The sequence below is a fragment of the Cibotium barometz genome, chromosome 10, assembly GCF_041138505.1.
Source record: "Cibotium barometz isolate CiBa-2024 chromosome 10, ASM4113850v1, whole genome shotgun sequence".
NCBI lineage: Eukaryota > Viridiplantae > Streptophyta > Polypodiopsida > Cyatheales > Cibotiaceae > Cibotium > Cibotium barometz.
In genome coordinates this window covers 48,677,248-48,694,524 of record NC_141055.1, presented here as the reverse complement: position 1 = coordinate 48,694,524, position 17,277 = coordinate 48,677,248, and the positions used below count along the sequence as shown (strand labels likewise).

Here is a 17,277-nt window from a genome sequence, read left to right as displayed (position 1 = left end):
TGCATCAATCATTCTCCAAAAGGATGTATCAATCATTCTTCAAAGAATCCAACGAATGCAAAGAAACCAATGCAAGTTTTAATGAAGGTATGTAGGCCAACATGCTAGTCTCACTATAAGATATTCTAAAGCACTACTACATGTGCGAATGTAAGACTCAATGAAGGTATGCATGCCAACATGCTAGTCACTGTGCAATATTCTCTAAAGCACTAGTAAGTATGCCAATACCCATGCCCGTTTTGCAATCTGAATGTATGCAAATAGAGGCCATCAATGCTAGCGTTGTAATGCATGTATGTATGCCAATGCCAATGGCAATGCCTACGCCACAGGAAGATATTGTGATACATGTGCGAATCATGCAGAGTGGCTATGCAGTCATCCATGAATGTGGCATGAGTGAGACGGTTAATTATTTAAAGATTGCCTTAACAAATAGAATATCAAAGGAATCATGCAAAGTGGCTATGCAATCATCCATGAATGTGGACATGAGTGAGATAGTTAATTATTTAAAGATTGCCTTAACAAATAGAATATCAAAGGAATAGGTGTAGCCCCACCACCATGCATGTGTCAATGGTATTTATAGATACTACTGCTAGCACATCACATAAGCATGAAAGAGAATCAGCTAGCTTAAATGAGGAGGAGGAGGCTAAGCGTAGAAATCTCCACCGCCATGCCTGTGTCAATGGTATTTATAGATACTACTACCAACACATCACATAACCATGAAAGAGAAGAACCTAGCTTAGATGGGGAGGAGGAGGCCAACAAGAACCATGAGAATTGGGTAGCAAATTGAAACCTCCTTTCAGTCTATCTCATGGACAGGAACCAAATGCTACACAAGCAAATGATAAGCATGTTAATGGACTCCTTAAAAGAGAAATATTTAGAGCTCCAACAGGCAACGGGAAAAAAGACTGCAACAGCAAAGAAGGCCTCCTAAGTCCTCAAAGGTAAGATCAAAGAGTTAGAAGAGGATAATGATCTAGATAGTGCCAAGGTCACTTTTTAAGAGAAAAGGATGTTGATGCTTAGGCCCAGTTCACAGTGAAGCGGCGGAAAACACACTCAAAAATGAGCAATTCCAGGTGGAAAAGTTAAAAAATGCACACTTCCGCCACCCGAGTGTTCACACAGAGGGCGGAAGGAAGACTGCACTAATTTTCTTCCGCCGCCCAGTGTGAACCTTTCGGGTGGCGGAAGAAAGAATAAAACAAAAACATGGAAAGTAGAGCCAAGAGTTGATTGGTGCCAACATGGCACTTTTTGCCAAGTTGGAGGGTGGAAGAAGTTTGTTCCAAGGGGGGGGGGGTTGGAACAAAACTCCCTTTTTTCTTCCACGATGTGGCACCTCTCAACCTTCTCTTCCGCCGCTCTATGTGAACACTAATGTCCATATGGCAACTTTTTGTTGGCTTCTACACTTTTTAAATTCCTTCCGCCGCCTTATGTGAACTGGACCTTAGAGGGCATATATCCAAGATATGCAAGGGTAATTACAAGAAAAAGAGCTCAAAAAATCCCGTGTGTAATTCGAAATAGACCTCAAACTTGGTTAGGTCAAGTTGGATATAATGCAGGTAAACCTGACCCAAGCCAAGGGCAATAAGAGAAGAGATTCCTAGAGCTAGAACCACGGATCACAAACCTCACCAAACTTGTAGCACAACAACTAAAGGGAAATCCTAAATAAATGCCATGCTCAAGCTGTGAGGACTTTGTGTGATAAGCTAACACACGCATAAGACAAAAAGAAGTAAATGCTTAAAAGCCACCAAGATATATGTAGAAAAAAAATGCAAGCTCAAGGTGGGCTCACAAAGGTAAAGCTCAAAATGCAAGGATAGCCAAAGAAGGTAAAATAAAATAGCAAAACTCCAAGAGGCAAGAGCCACAAGAGAGGTGAGGTGACTATAACTAGATGGTTGAAGTCTAAAGAGGATGCCATTGTTTAGCTACAACAGCAGCAAAATCTCACAATAGGCATCAGACTGGCAATGGAGCAATTAGATGAGCTCATTGAGAGAGCCTCCGCATTGGCTACTTAACTTCAAGGGCCCTACCTCAAACTCTCTCTTTGTACTTGCTATCTTAGATGTTATACAGGCTCGTCTAGAGTAGTTATAAACATATCTGTGATTAGAGCCCTATGACACATTTTTATACCTCAAAATTTATGAGAGCATACAATACCCCCCGCATGGTATTATTAAGTTATACCAATACATTTATAAACATTTAATTTAGCGATGCTTACATCTCTACTCAATGATTTTGTCCTATAGCACATAGAGTACCCACAATTGTAGATCAAGGGGAATGGGCACAATTAGATTCTTTTTCTAATTCAAATAAGCCACCACCACCTAAGGCTGATGATGTGGGACATGAAGAAGATATTCCCTCACTAACATACCCAATAGACTACCCTCTAACTACTAGGTTAATACCTTCTCACCCTATACCTTCTAGGTTAATACCTTCTCAACCTAGTCCTAAATGCCCTCTAACTATAAGGTTAATACCTCTAACTCTAGTCCTAAGTCACCTATAGGCAATGTTCACTAACAAAAAACACAGTAACATTTCTTCTCCTCCTCCACATTTGGAATTTCTTCTTCTCACCAATTCTTTGTGTACCTAACAGCCCATGAGCTAGTGCAAAGTCATCTCAATGTAGTGAGTCCATTATAGACTCTTCAATAGCAAGCTCCTCACACGAAATGGCCGAGGATTCCCATAGGTAATGATGTAAGTCTTATCATATATGAATTATGAAGAGCTCATCAAAATAGGTAGTATAATCCTCTATTGAAGCCAAAATCGATGTGCAAAACTGTTAGTGTTGATCACTCCATGCAACTTGATAACAAGGATATATCATGAGGTTTGCATTGACAATCCATCAAGGAAACAATGGATGCCAAACCCTATCAGAGCCCCAAGTCCAGAATGGGAAGAGCTGATGCTAGACAAAACTTTATGGGAGAATGTGTCCAAGCACATAAGGATATATCTTGAGGACAATCCATAAAAGAAACAATGGATGCCATACCGAATAAGAGCCCCAAGTCCCGGAATGAGAAGAGTTGATACTAGAGACAAAACTTTATGGGAGAATGTGGCCAAGCATACAAGGTTAGCAAACCCTTAGTTATAGGATTTATTATTATGCACATCTACAAAAGATGGAAGCAGAAGCATCTTGTTCATATAAGAGGAGGGTATGTAGGCATATCTTATGATGGTGTGAATCTCCCAATGATTGATACATTTAGCATATAACCTACATGAAATACATAACTCTTAGGTATAGAAGACTGTACAAGAATACATGTCCACATATCCTAGGCTTAAAAATACATGTCGTTTGAACCATTAGAGTTTTAAGATTGAGTAGGCATGGGATTCACATATATGCTATAACTTCCCATTCTTCTAGCGAACCATCTTTGACAACATGCGAGTAGCAGTTTATTTATGGATTAGAGCTTGGAAGAGAATACCCCATCTAGCAATTATAGCACTATGCTGACTCATGAAGCTGATTGTGATACTCATCGACTTGCTGAAAGAAAGATGCAAAGGGTATCATCCTTCATATCTTGTACTTTAACATGTATAGAGGCCTAAGATTTTGTACTTTAACATGAATAGAGGCCCTATAGAGGAGGTGATCATGTATGGTCATTTAGTATTATCATCGATTTAGATACCTTCCATCTTACATGCACCAAACATTTAAAGACATGGTGGACATGGGTTTCTGGATGCCTTGTCCATACATTAGATGTACACTCAAGAGGCTCCAATTACAAATATAAGGTTGACGACCAAGAATTCATATCATAACTAGATTTTGAGGATAGAAATTTGCATCATCACATAAACAAGCTTGACGACCAAGCATTTAGATAATTACCAAATTTTAGGGATAAGAAATTGCATCAAGTTGGGTTTTTGGATGCCGTATCCATGCTTCAAATGTCTACTCAAGAGGCTCCATACATACAAGCTCTCGATGACCAAGCATTCAAGCTCCAAAGATGAAATCCACATCAAATAGGGAGGGACGTTAAACCCATATTGGGTTTACTAGATGCTCTCCGCCATTCAAGTTCCAAGGATGAAATCTACATCAAGCAGGATGGGTTAACTAGATGCTTGCTCTCTCCCATATGCAAAGGCACTATAAAAGCATGCAAAACCACTATAAAATGTGTGATATTTATGAGAAATCTATAAAAGCTATATATTTATGAGAAATCTAGACACACCCAAACTCATAGTTAAGAGTTTTGGGTGGCCAAGTTTTAATAAGGACCAATTGTATATAATATATTATCTCATGATGAATGGACAAAATCCCCCTTTGTGCTAAATGTATTCTCTAGTTTTCTACTTGCTCTTAGCTTCTTGATGTATGTGTGAGAGAGAGAAAGAGTTGAGAGTAGAGATTAGATTATTGCTTAGAACATGTTCCTATCCATTCTTTGTGTGTCACTGAGAGAGAGAGTAGATACAGAGAGTCCTTGTATCGATATTCATTGTGACAAAGAGAAAGAGAGGGCCTGACAAAAGGGTATACCTTTTTACAAATGAGGGATTCAAAATTTTATTTCAAGGGTATACCTAAGATATAGTGGCAAGGGTGTGTAAAGGAACAAAATTTTATTACAATGGTGATATAGTGGGGCAATGGTAGTGTTCGGGAAAAAACAGGTTCGACTTAGCCTAAAGCCGGCTCAAATTGAATACGAGTCGGCTCAAAAAAATTTGAGAAGGAAAAGCTTCCTTCTCGTTTTTTTTTTGAGAAGGAATATGGCCGATTCATTTTAAAAGGAGAAGGATTTTAATTTTTACTATATATAAATAATACAAATATATATAATGTTAAAATTTAAATGTGGGCACTGGGCACTGGGCGGCGGGCGCCCGGCGGATTATTACGAGCATGCTGGGCCGGCGAGTCTGGACTCCAGTTCGTGTGGAGTCTGCTCAGTGCTGTTGCGGCTTGCCGCTTGCATGCAAGTTTGCAACTTTGCAAGGATTTTACTATTTACTATTTAGGGTCTAGGCTTTAGCTCAAGCCTCGGCCCTCAACTGCCATTGGCCAAGGTATGATCATCATACCTTGCCATTGGCCTGCTGCATGCATCGTTATCTGGATTCTGCAGACTGCGCAGGTGAGGCTCGTGACTCGTGAGTCGTTATGTATATGGTACATGCTGATGCACTGTGCAGTTCCTGATTCCTGAATCCTCCGACGGTCGACCTTGGACCTCCCTGACTCCTGAGGCTTGCCGCTTGACTCTTGAGCCTTGAGCGAAGTTGAGCCCTCACCTTTCAAGGCGAACCAGCGGCGGTCAACCTCCAGGCTCCATTGCTCTAGCCCGAACGGCGAGCGAATAGCGAACTGTAACTTGTAAGTGTAGTCTGTGAACGGTTTGTAAATTTGTTATATGTTTTCGGCGGCCTGCCTTGCACGCAGCCACCGGCCATCGTAGCTCCAGTGGCGTCCAGCCTCCAGCCCGCCTCTGCTTGCTTAACTCTGCTGTTGCCTCGGCCATCATAGCTCCAGCCCGCCTCTCGAGTCTGCTGTTGCGGCTTGCCTGTTGTCGAAAACGGCCTGCAAGCTGCACCACGATCTCCTTCTAAAGTTCTAAGTTCGTGGTGAGGAATTTATTAAGGTAATAAGCCTGTAAGGTTTCTCTGTGGATGGTGGGATGGTATGCGAATTACCTTAAAGTTTGGCTGGCTGGCATTTTTTCCAACTATTGCATGCTTGTAAGAGAGAGAGAGAGAGGTACTGTGATGTTCTTTGTGAAATTGTGTGTCTAACCAGTGAACTGTGAAAGTTGAAACTCTCTCAGAAAATTAAGGCAGACGTACTGGGTGCTGGCAACTGAAGATTTTGGGTTTTTTGCCGTACCAACTCGAACCAGCGAGCATGCAGAAGAAAGTAAAGACTAGTAAGAGGCAAGGAAGCCTTCTTAAATGGGTTCAAGGTAATCCTAAAGCTCCACGTAATAAAGAAAAAATTACTTTCGCAAGTATGTCATCTCATATTGCAGAAAAAGTAGACCTCTCTACTCTATCTCCTGAGGAAAGGGTAGAGGAGGCAAGAAGACAAGGTCGACGAGATCTTTTCCAAGCAGAGTGGTTGGAAGACTTCAAGTGGCTTGAGTACAATAAGGAGGAGGCAAGGTTGTATTGTAAGTTTTGTAAAAAGTATCCACATCACCATAGTGCATATTCATTGAGTGGATCAATCAACTTCAAGGTAAGTAATCTCAAAGCTCATTGCAGTACTGATTGCCATAGGCTTGCTATGCAAGCATGTTTTATGGAGGGAAAGGAAAGCATACAAAGTAGCATTAAAAAAGTGAAAGAGTTGAAAGATGAAGCTTTGTTGACATTATTTAAATCTGCATATTTCATAGCTAAGAGAAATGAATCCTTTGCACTTTTTCCACACTTGATATCTCACATGCAAGATTGTGGTGTCCCATACACTACAAGCTTGTATAATGATGATAAAGCTTGTGCGGAAATGGTCTATTGTATTGCTAATTATTTGATGCATGATACGTTAAAGAAAGTTGCTAAGAGTCCATGGTTTGGGGTGCTTGTTGATGAATCCAACGATATTGCCACTCATGGTCATATGGTTATCTACTTTTCTTACGTAGAATCTGAGTGCATACCAAAAGTCTCTTTCTATGGGATTGTGCGCGTGAGTGATGGAACTTCAAAAAGTTTGTTTGACACTTTGATTGCTGAACTCAAGAAGTGCAAGTTGGACCTATCCAAACTAATTGCGTTTGGATCTGATGGATGCTCCACCATGACAGGTAAGGAAAATGGACTTTCAACTCTTCTAAAGAAAAATGTCAATCCTTTTCTTACATCAATACATTGTGTAGCACATAGAACTGCACTTGCTGTCTCTAATGTAGCTAAGAGTAATGACACTTGTAAAAGGATAGATAAACTTGTCAATAGTTTAGCTACTTTTTACAATGCGAGCTCTAAGCGCAAAGAAGCACTACGTGATTTGCAAGAGGATTTGGCTTGTCCCATTTTGAAGTTACAACATACTTATGATATTCGATGGTTAAGTCGATATAATGCTTTGAAATCTGTTTGTAGATCATTTGATGCTATCTTGGCTGAGGTAAGAGAGAAAAACTCTCATCTCCACAATGACATTGCGGAGTTTGAGTTTATTTATTGCTTATTTTTCTTGGCGGATATACTCAAAGGTTTGGCTTCCTTAAGTAAAATGTTTCAAAAAGATCATGTTGATGTAACCACAATCAATGGTCTAGTTGACAACGAGATTGATCGTATCAAACAATACTACATGGAAGAACCACAACCCGACTGCAATGCTTTTACACATGGAGTAGGAGGCTTTGAAATTTTGCCAGAATATGGATCCGAAAAAGGTCACCTCTTTTCTCTTCGTGAATCACTTCATGGTAATGTTTTCTTTGATGAGTCAATAAAACGCGATATTTATGGTGAAGATTTAAAGAGAGCTTTAGAATTTCAAACCTCTTTTTCTTCTTCTATCATTGCCAACTTGCAAACAAGGTTTGAAGATAATTCCATACTTAGCAACATGAAGATCCTTGTTCCTGCACAACATCCACTCTTGGAGCGACCGTTGAAAGCATATGGCATCGAAGAAGTTACGAAGTTAGTGTCATTTTATGATAAGGATCATGTACTAGGTATGTTTGAATTTAAAGCATTGGTTGATGGTGATGAGTTAAAAAAAGAGTTTAGAACTTTCAAAAATCAAGCTCCAAAAGACTTTGTCCGATATAGCCTAGTAGAAGTCGCTTCTTCAATAGTCAGCAATGCTTCATGGAGAGCGATATATCCCAATTTACTAACGCTTTGTCAAGTTGCATTAGTTCAATGTTGTAGCATTGCAGTGTGCGAAAGAGGCTTTAGTGCGAGAACCATGATCAAGTCTCGCCTTCGAAATAGGCTTGAGACTAAAAGTCTTGATGCTCTTATGAAGATTGCTATTGAAGGGCCAGAAAAATTGTGTGAGGAAGAGCTTCTAGAATGCATTGAGATTTGGAGTGCAAAGGCTCATCGACATCTTTTTAGTTCAGAAGGTATTTGTTCACTTATTGTTCAATAGTGATTTCTTTTATTGTTTTTTGAAACAATTATTATCCATGACTAACACTTTTATGAAGAGGGAAAAAGAGGAGTAGATAGACTACTCCTCTTTTTCCCAAGGGAGCTTGGTGTAGCCATGTAAAATGGCGAAGGGGTTCAAATCCCCTAGTCTCTCTTAGGTTGGAGATGGCGAAATTTCTTTGTTTGCGAGACATGCTTTTGGAGGTGATTACCTTGCATGCTACTTTTTAACTTTACTCATTTGATATGAAATTATCATGAATAGAATATCTATTTGCTTGTTTATTATTTACAGATATTTCATGCAATTATAGAAGCATTCGATGTTCAAGATTTTAGAGGATTGGAATTTGGGTGGATGCTTTAAACTTATGTTGATTCCAGAATGCAAATGTGACTCAAGTTAAAAGGTATGATTCTTGAAACATTTACACCACTTAAATTATTTTTTTAAAGGTTCATGTTTTGGGTTTGTTATTGCTTTTAAGAGAAGCATTTTCCATCTACTAGTCTCCAATTAGTTTGGTTAGCAAATCTTGGTACTTGTTTTCTAGCAAAGTATAAATTTGTAGTATGTAAAACTTGTTCAAATTTACCCAAGAAGGTCTTTGGCCGGCTCGTGTAGATATGAAGAGGATATGAATTGCTCATTTTTTTCGAAACCGGTTCACTCATTAGAGAGGAGGATTTCAACATAGCTCAATTTTTTAAATTTCCCGAACACTGGGCCGCAATGGTTGTGTAAAGGAACAAAACCCCCTTGAAAAACAACACCATGATAGGCGATGGCACTTATGAGGTTGACAGTGTGGCAGTCGCTCTTTTCACAGTTGCCTCGAGATCCTCCACCTCCAAGATATCTAGTGTCACAATCCTCTCCAAGATGAGCTATGCCACACAGTCACCTGCCTTCTCTGTTATGTTAGAGGGGTTTCAACCTTCGCCACAACAGCAGTAGAGGCAGCAAGTTATGCATCTTGCTTGGCTGCAAGCTTCATCTCCAATTACAATTGCAGACTGTATGTTCATCATCACTGCTTTTCATCCGTGTGAGGCTCTGCCTTTCTCTGCTGCCCAGCAATAGGGCGTCCCAAGAGTCCCACCCTTGCCACACTGTCGAGGGCGCCTAGTCGAGGGGAGACGAAAGAGAAGGAGGGTGGGAGATGCGTGGGCAAGGGGGCTAGTGGCAGTGACCAGGTTGGGCTGCGTTGTGGGCAGGCATGCAGATGGTAAGAGGAGCAGTAGTAGGGTCCAAGGCGGAGCAGCCACGCGACGCACGAGACACAAGCGAGACGGGCGGCGTAGGAGGCGCCTGTGGAGAGGGGTGGTGGTCGGCACAGGCGGAGAAGGACGATGGTGAAGGAGTCGTCGTGGAGCTAGGCTTGCATAGGCGGGAGCTACGGAGCAGCGCAGGGGCATATATGAACTCACCAATCTCAAATCTTTGATCCTCTACCAATTGTCGATCCCACTTCTCAAATTAGTGATTCTACTTCACAAATTACTAACACACCTCAAATTGTCAGGATTTGACTTTAGATCGCCAATCGAGTGATCGAACTTTTGAGATCTTCTATTCGACTCAAGTGCCACATCACCACAGTCACAATACATAGGAACAATGCCGAACCCATCCTATGTTTGAGCAAAGCTATTCGAAACAGAGATTCGAATAGCAAAGTGAAGAAAGGGAGTGTGCACACCGCGGGAGGGTGTGTGCGCGGGGATGTGGATAGGGAGGGGGTGTACGAATGTGCAAGCATGTGTAAATGCAATATGTAGCCACCCATGATCCATCCCCTCTTGAGGATGGTACTCTCTTTTAATGTACCTACGGGGAGTCACATAAAACTTAAATCTATTTAGAATCTCCGCCTTCAAAACAACCAACAGTCACATAGATTAGGAATTAATAAAGTAATGGTTATGTAGATTGTGTAAGGGGTGGGTGGCCTAATGAGGTCCACGTCTCCCAAGACAACATGTTGTGGCTAGCCTCGATGTAAACCAAAGCGGGTCACACAGCTAAATGGTCTTTTTGGGGAAACTCTAACTTAAGGTGAGTTGATTCTACCATTGGTTCTATCTCGAATGCGTTGAGCACGAACATGGATGTGATTTTGACATCGTCCAATTGTGCAAACCTTGTCCTAAGTTTCTATGGAAGAGTGTCTATGGTTGAAAGAACGTGAATCCAATCCGTAGAGTCAACAAGCTCTGAAGGGGCTCATATTCTTCGTCCTCTTCACCATCCAATGAGCTCTACAGATGTCAATCGACATGGTGTGATTTTGGCATAGTCCAATCATGCAAACCTTTGTCCCAAGCTTCTATGGAAGAGTAGCCATGGTTTGCAAGAACGTGAATCTAGTCCTCATAGGTGACAAGCTCCAAGAGGGGCTCATATTCTTGGTCCTCTTCACCATCCAATATCTTGTTACAAGCTCTATAGATGTCAATCAACGTGGTGTAAGCTTATGCAATGCATGTTCTGTAAATATCAATTGACGCAGTCTGAGCTCGTTGGTGAGAATACCTCATCCCATGGGATGAGTCTTCCATGTTTTTAAGTTTATCTTCAAGGATTGGTTACCCTTATGTATGTAAATGTGATCTTCAAGGATTGGTTACCCTTATGTATGTAAATGTGATTGGTTTTCCAATCGTGAACTAGCATTATGTCTCTTATGTAAGGCCTTTCGAGGATCATGGTGTATGATCCTCTTCTCTAAAAATCTATCACCATGAATGTGTGGTGGAAGCTTAGCCCAAAGGTCTTAATCTTTGAATCTTGAAGGACACCTACAAGTTTATGAGTGATGTGCTACCCTAGGCCTCCCACCAATCCTTGGTGATGATTATGCTAACACCAACACCAACATCCAAGATTATAGAGACCATCCTTCCTTTATAAATGACAAGTAACACATTGTTTATTTCACCGCTTTCAAAGAAGTGTCCTAGCTTATTCATGGGAACTTTTGGCTGTCTTTTTATCTTGGCTATGGAGAAAGGGTGCTGAATGGGGCATGGTTTGTATTCTTACTCCTCATGTTCAGGCTCAAACTCAGGCTTTGCAAAGCTCTTGAATTTCCATTCATCCACATTCGGATAAATCTCTCTAGAGTTGAAAATTTCCCTGTAAAAGAGAACTTATTATGTCCCACAAGCGATATTTGCACTCACTAGGCTCGTACTCACTTTGAGGTGGACTAGGACCTGCTAATGTGTAAGGTATGTGTACTAATCCTTCCTTAGGAGGCAGCTCTTCTAAAGGGGATGAGATAAAGTCATCCCTAATCGCCTCAAAAAAGATGTTGCATTCGCTATGATGCTATGATGACCCATGGAAAGGCCGACTTTCACATCCAACTATGTCCTCCCTCACTGCATCTAACAATGTGGGGCTTGGTTAGATTGATAGAGGCTTTAGACTCATTCTGTATGCGGCCCCTTAAGAATGGATATGGGTATGTCTGAGGCCTTAGGCAAACTTCCTTCTAGAATTGGATCTAGGACATGGTCAGGGATCGTCTCAAGTGGGGCCAATGGTTCGTACTCGACCACTTTCTCTAACACTGGCTCTAGTTCAGCATGTACCTTCCTCTCACAAGCTCTTGGGCTTATTTCATTCTCTCTTTCTCTAACATACATAGGGTTCGGGTACTCTCTAAGTTTCTTTGAAAGGTTTTCATAGTCAACTAGGACTTTAGTGGTGCTAGGGCTGGGCACCCTTGGCCACCTGCCGATGATGAGGCTTTGGATGTATGTCCCCTATTTCTTGGTTCAAGTGGATGACTTCTACATCCTTATCTTGGAGATTGTCTACTAGGTCTATTGCCTTCTGGTAGCACTCATCAAAGATATAGTGCCTATACACATGAAGCCTCTTGCTCTTAAGATCGATCAATGTGAGCGAGAGATCATCTAGTCGTGTGTCTCGCATCTCATGTGGATACACCTAGCTCAGGATCAACACCAAATGTTTGAAACATTATGGTGTTGACATGGTTTGACTGTTTCCTGTGGGAGCAATCCTTGAGGTTCAAAGTCTTGCTCTCATAGATGCACCCAAAGATAGGGCGGTAAACGACTTTTTCATTAAAGTTAAGGTGTTGTTTACAAAGCCAATTGGTGAATCCGGAGTTCGAAGGACCATGGCGGCTCATGCTTCCATGTGTTCCACTATTCCTGCTCCACTCACATCTATGCTTCATTGGCTCATTTCCTCCCAAAGCTCCTCACTTGTTGAGGTGGATTTGAAGGAGTATAAAGCCTTCCTAACTAGGGAGCACTCTGAGTGTTGGTGTGACTGAAGGCTTGGTGGGTTTGAGGAGGTGTGGTTTAATGTGCTACAATTGATTGTATTATCATTTCTAACAATTAGTCCCCAGAGAGATCAAGTTCGCATCACAAATCCCTGGGTGCTTTTCGATCAGGTTTGATAATAATTTCAGACAAGTTTATGTGTATATATATATACATATAAGTTATTGTTTTTTGTTACTGCTAGGCTCATGTTGTGAGGGTTCTAGGTGATGGCCTCTATAACACCACCACACACCACACAAGAGTAGGATATACAGATACAAAAATTGGGGGCTCCCAAATCCATAACTCCAAGGCTCCTGACGTTGGTATCTTCCGTTGCTCTACTGATTCAAACTAACACCTCATCAAAATCTACTAGCTTTGGAACATCTCAAGCCCATCAATTGTCTAGCTGATTTAAACCTTCCAAATTGTTAGATCTGATCCACAACCTCTTCCTCTCAGCCCAAACAAGATAGGACTACCCTCCTACCCCTTCCACTAACCTTTCCTTGATGCACAAATAACTCCAGCCAGCTTGTAAACTCTCAACTATGTTCAGATTTGATTCAGATTTGACACAATCACTTTTATACCTCCACACACAAATGACTCTTCCCAACAATCTCAACCAGAACCACATCTGTCTCAAAGCCCTCTTTTGATTTAACTTAGCCTTGACTCCCAAACCTTAGATCTTCATCATGTGCAGTAGATTTCTAGAAACCCAACAATTTCAACCAAAGACAACATATTCAACTCAAACAAAGCATCAGATCTTAGATCCCCATCACCTCATAGAGAACATACTCATGCCCAACTCTCTCTTATCGCCCAAAACTTGCAAAATTAGATTAGTCCCAAAACAACCCTGAGACATGGGTTAAAACAAAAGGAAAACAATAACATAAAAGAGTGAACCTTCTCAAATGAGTCCCAGAGCAGCAAGTCTTCAAATCCCCATCTCCAAGTCCACAATTCCAAGCTTCAAACTTCTCCACCCACTTCTGCATGTATTCTTCAAACACACAAACCAGTCTTCATCCAACAAGCAGCAGGTATAGTTGAGCATGTATTAGGTTCAACCACGTATCTAACAAAGATGTCATCAATGCCTTTGGGCTTGCCTCTATAACTAACAATAAACTCACTGAACCTCATACACACCCTCTACTCTGGTCTAAAACTCTCACACTGCTTACTGTTCTCTACAATCACCAAATTCTATAGCTATCCAAAAAGTTATATACAGACAACTTGCAGGTACCTAAATTCTACATAACCAAGCTCTCAAGCTTTCCAAAATCACAGATTTCTTCACAAACCCTTAAAACCTGAAAACTACCCACTAACTTGTGCACTCGTATCCTGCTCTTGTCTCTGAACTTTAGGAATAGATGTTGATTGCGAGGTTTTGGCATCGTACTTCGTAGGTGAGGATGGGGTTGAAGGAGTAGAGGCTTTATTGGAGTTAGTTATTGATGCAGATTGTAGGTCATTGTGTAGAGGGGATTTTGTGGAAGAGGCTTGTATCCTTTTGCGTTCAGCATCATAGATATCCATTAAAGTTGGATCCTCTTCCTGGAAGTATGGTATTGTCAACTTTTTGTCCATTGACCATCATGATGACTATATCGCTAGCATAGTGGTGCTTGGGCGGCAGCAACAGTCCATTTATGTCCCAATATCATATCTGCTTCCAACACATAACCACAAAAAACTTGCAACAAGTGAGGGGACTAGTTTCAATATACATTGTATGTTCAAAGTATCCCAAACATAGCATGTTCAAGTCTTGTGTAAAGGTAATCCTTTCAGGATGTGCCATGAGTGTTGGTTGACCTAACAAATCCCACAGCTCAAGGGTCATGAGATTGTGTTCTCGTGTTAGATAAAGCTGTGCTTGAGCTGTGGTGATTTTGTTTGTAATTTCCAATCCAACCAAAATCCTAGGGGTCTTTTCAGTAAGATATGTTGGAAGTTCCAGCTCCTGTAAGGCTTCTTCCTCCCATAATAGCAATTGTACATTGCATGTTTACCCATGCAACGAGATTGAATGTATGCACAATGAGGATTGGGATGGTCATAGTGATTACATTCAACACAAGGCATTTCGCTCGTCACTTTTATAGGCATTAAGGATGTCTGGTTTTGAAGGTTTTCATTCTCTTTTAGAGATGCTAGCTGTAAGGTTTTAAGCAAGGCTCCATAGAATTCGAGGAATGTTAATTTTGAGATCGATCTTTCTTTTGGGGAATGTAAATTCCGAGATCAATCTTTCTTTTGCCATTGCTTCACTTAGTCTAGATGAGGAACATCTTGTAGCATGATCATCTTCTAGCATGTTGTCATCTAAACATATTACTTCTTTGCAACATTGATCGAATGTTTCCGGATTGGGTACAATGATTAAGTTATGTAAACTGTTATATTCTGTAAACCCATCATGAAACATCTCCTCAATTGAACATCGTTTAATTTTTTCCATGACTCACAACGTGAGTCCAAGAGTTTTATCTGAAGGATAAAATCTCTAATGGATTCATTGGGTTGGCGTTCAATTGAATAGAGTATTGTTGTTGCACTCCACCGATCACCTTGTCTGGAAAAGCCATGTATAAAGGCTGATTTCAAGGTTTTGAAGTTGGTCTTGATCACCGGCATCAATGCGATGAACCATCGATTAGCTTTTTCCTCTAAGCATAAGTTCAACGCATGTACCTTAGTGGGGCAGTTAGAATTTCCAAAGGCTTCACATCTCTGTTCAAACATTTGAATGAATTGAACAGGGTCTATTGTTCCGTCATATTTGCCAATAATGTGAGATTTTCGTTCACGTCGTTTTTTCGTTCACGTGATTTTTTTGTTCACGTCATTTTTCCGTTCACGTGGGATTTTTGTTCACGCCATTTTTCCACACATGGGATTTCCGTTCACGTGAATTTTTTAAAAAAAAATCTAGTGAAAAATATGAATTTTTCTTTTTGGGAAAAATATTTCTTGAATTTAGAATGAAAGGGATATGGGCATTTTTCCAAAAAAAGGTAAGTGGAATCAAAAAAGTCAACCTTTAATGACACACCTTACACCCTTCATAAATGACCCCCCAAAATGGAATGCTCATTAGCCTTAATGAGTTATGTAAAAAGGTGATTAAAGATTAATCCAAGATTAATCCTTTCACTAATCTTTTTCTCTTTTACACTAATCAAAGACTAATCTTTTTCTCTTTTACACTAATCAAGGACTCTAATTAACCACTAATCCCTAATTAATTCACACAATTGAGCACACCATTGAATAGAGCAAGGAAAAACTAATCTTTGTACATCAACAATTGTGTAAATTAATCTAAATTAAGAGATTAATTAGACTCCTAGTTATAGTCTCCTCTTTAAGGTAAAATTAAGCAAAGAGAGTCAAATTTCTCCAATTGATCAAACAATTGATGTGATTAGGTATTTTGATGCATCTAGATGCTCTTAAAACACTCAAACTCATATAATTAATTACTCCAATTAACACATTTTCTAAATTTTTAGCCTCTTGAACAATATTAATCACCCTTAATGATAAAAACGAATCCATTAAGAGAAATTAGTCAAATTCAAGGGTTTTTTTATGGTTTTAAGAAATTTTTTAAAAGATTAAGCTACTCCTAATGCTTGCTAACACTCTAATCCAAACAATTTCAATAAAAAACACACAATTAAACTAAAATTAATGATCTTAGATCTATGTTTAAACTAAAGAGAGCTAACATTCACTAAGAAGCGCATTCTCTTGCATTGTTTGATGCAATGGATGCAAACTAAGCATAGTACAAACTCTTTGCAAGCCCTAAGAACATGAAAACCCACAAAAATAATAAATTAATCTAAAAATTAAGTAAAAGGCATTCTTTTCAAAAATAAAAAAGAGAGCTTTTCTACACCAAATCTCACACAAATTACCATCAAATCCACATCTTTTTCATGGAAAACCACTAATCAAGATAATGGGCAATGGGTTATGCGTAGATTAGAGACAAAACGATGGAAAAAGCCAAGGGATGGCTCCTCGACAGCGCCAAAAATGTTATGGCTCACCCTAACCCTCCTTGAAACACATCCAAAAAGAGATTACCTGGTGAACCTTAACTGTCGTGTGAGGATCTTTCCAATGGCCAAGCTCGTAACCCTTGAGGTCTCCAAGCTCTACAACTCCTTGAGAAGCAATTCCACCGTGTCTCCAGGCGAGCGTTGTCACACCGCTGCGTTGCACTACGGGTTCTCGTCCCTCCTCTCACCTCACTTCACTCACACACACTCACTAGCATGCATTAGGGAGAGAGATTAGCAAGAGTAAGACTTAATTGCAAAATGGGAGAGTATGTTATATTATGAGAGAAATTCACTTATATACATGGCCATAAGTGTTCACAATCACTTAAACTATGGCCAACCGGGCACTTTAGGCTCATAAGAGGCCTAATGCTATGACAATGACTACTCTCATAATATATCCATGAAGTACATCACTCAATACTTCATCCTAACTTGCTACCACACGCTCTTGAAGCGAGAATTGCCATAATTACTCCATCACACCATCACGAGGGCCCGTCCAACCCATTCTTTGCTCTAACTGCACACTTTTCCAAAAACTCCTTTATACTACTCCATTAGGAACAAATTCGCCATCCAGTATCTCACCCAACATCCACCTGGATCAAATGTGTATATCATCTCTCTCCACAGCCTTCCAACTGAACCTTCTCTGCCTCCTAGATCAAGTACATGTAGGCAT

The 17,277-nt window shown here is 40.3% G+C and overlaps 1 protein-coding gene across 1 annotated transcript; it reads left to right on the top strand.

Annotated features, from left to right (window-relative positions):
* The first annotated feature begins 6,568 nt into the window (after nucleotides 1-6,568).
* On the top strand, nucleotides 6,569-8,176 carry LOC147635010 (uncharacterized). The gene has a single exon (XM_086803338.1). It carries the CDS (start codon nucleotides 6,569-6,571, stop codon nucleotides 8,174-8,176), a length of 1,608 nt encoding a protein of 535 aa, XP_086659464.1.
* The last annotated feature ends 9,101 nt before the right edge of the window (nucleotides 8,177-17,277 follow it).

What these genes read in the sequence shown, in the direction of transcription:
- LOC147635010 (XM_086803338.1), top strand. Translation starts at nt 6,569, where the DNA reads ATGGTCTATTGTATTGCTAATTATTTGATGCATGATACGTTAAAGAAA.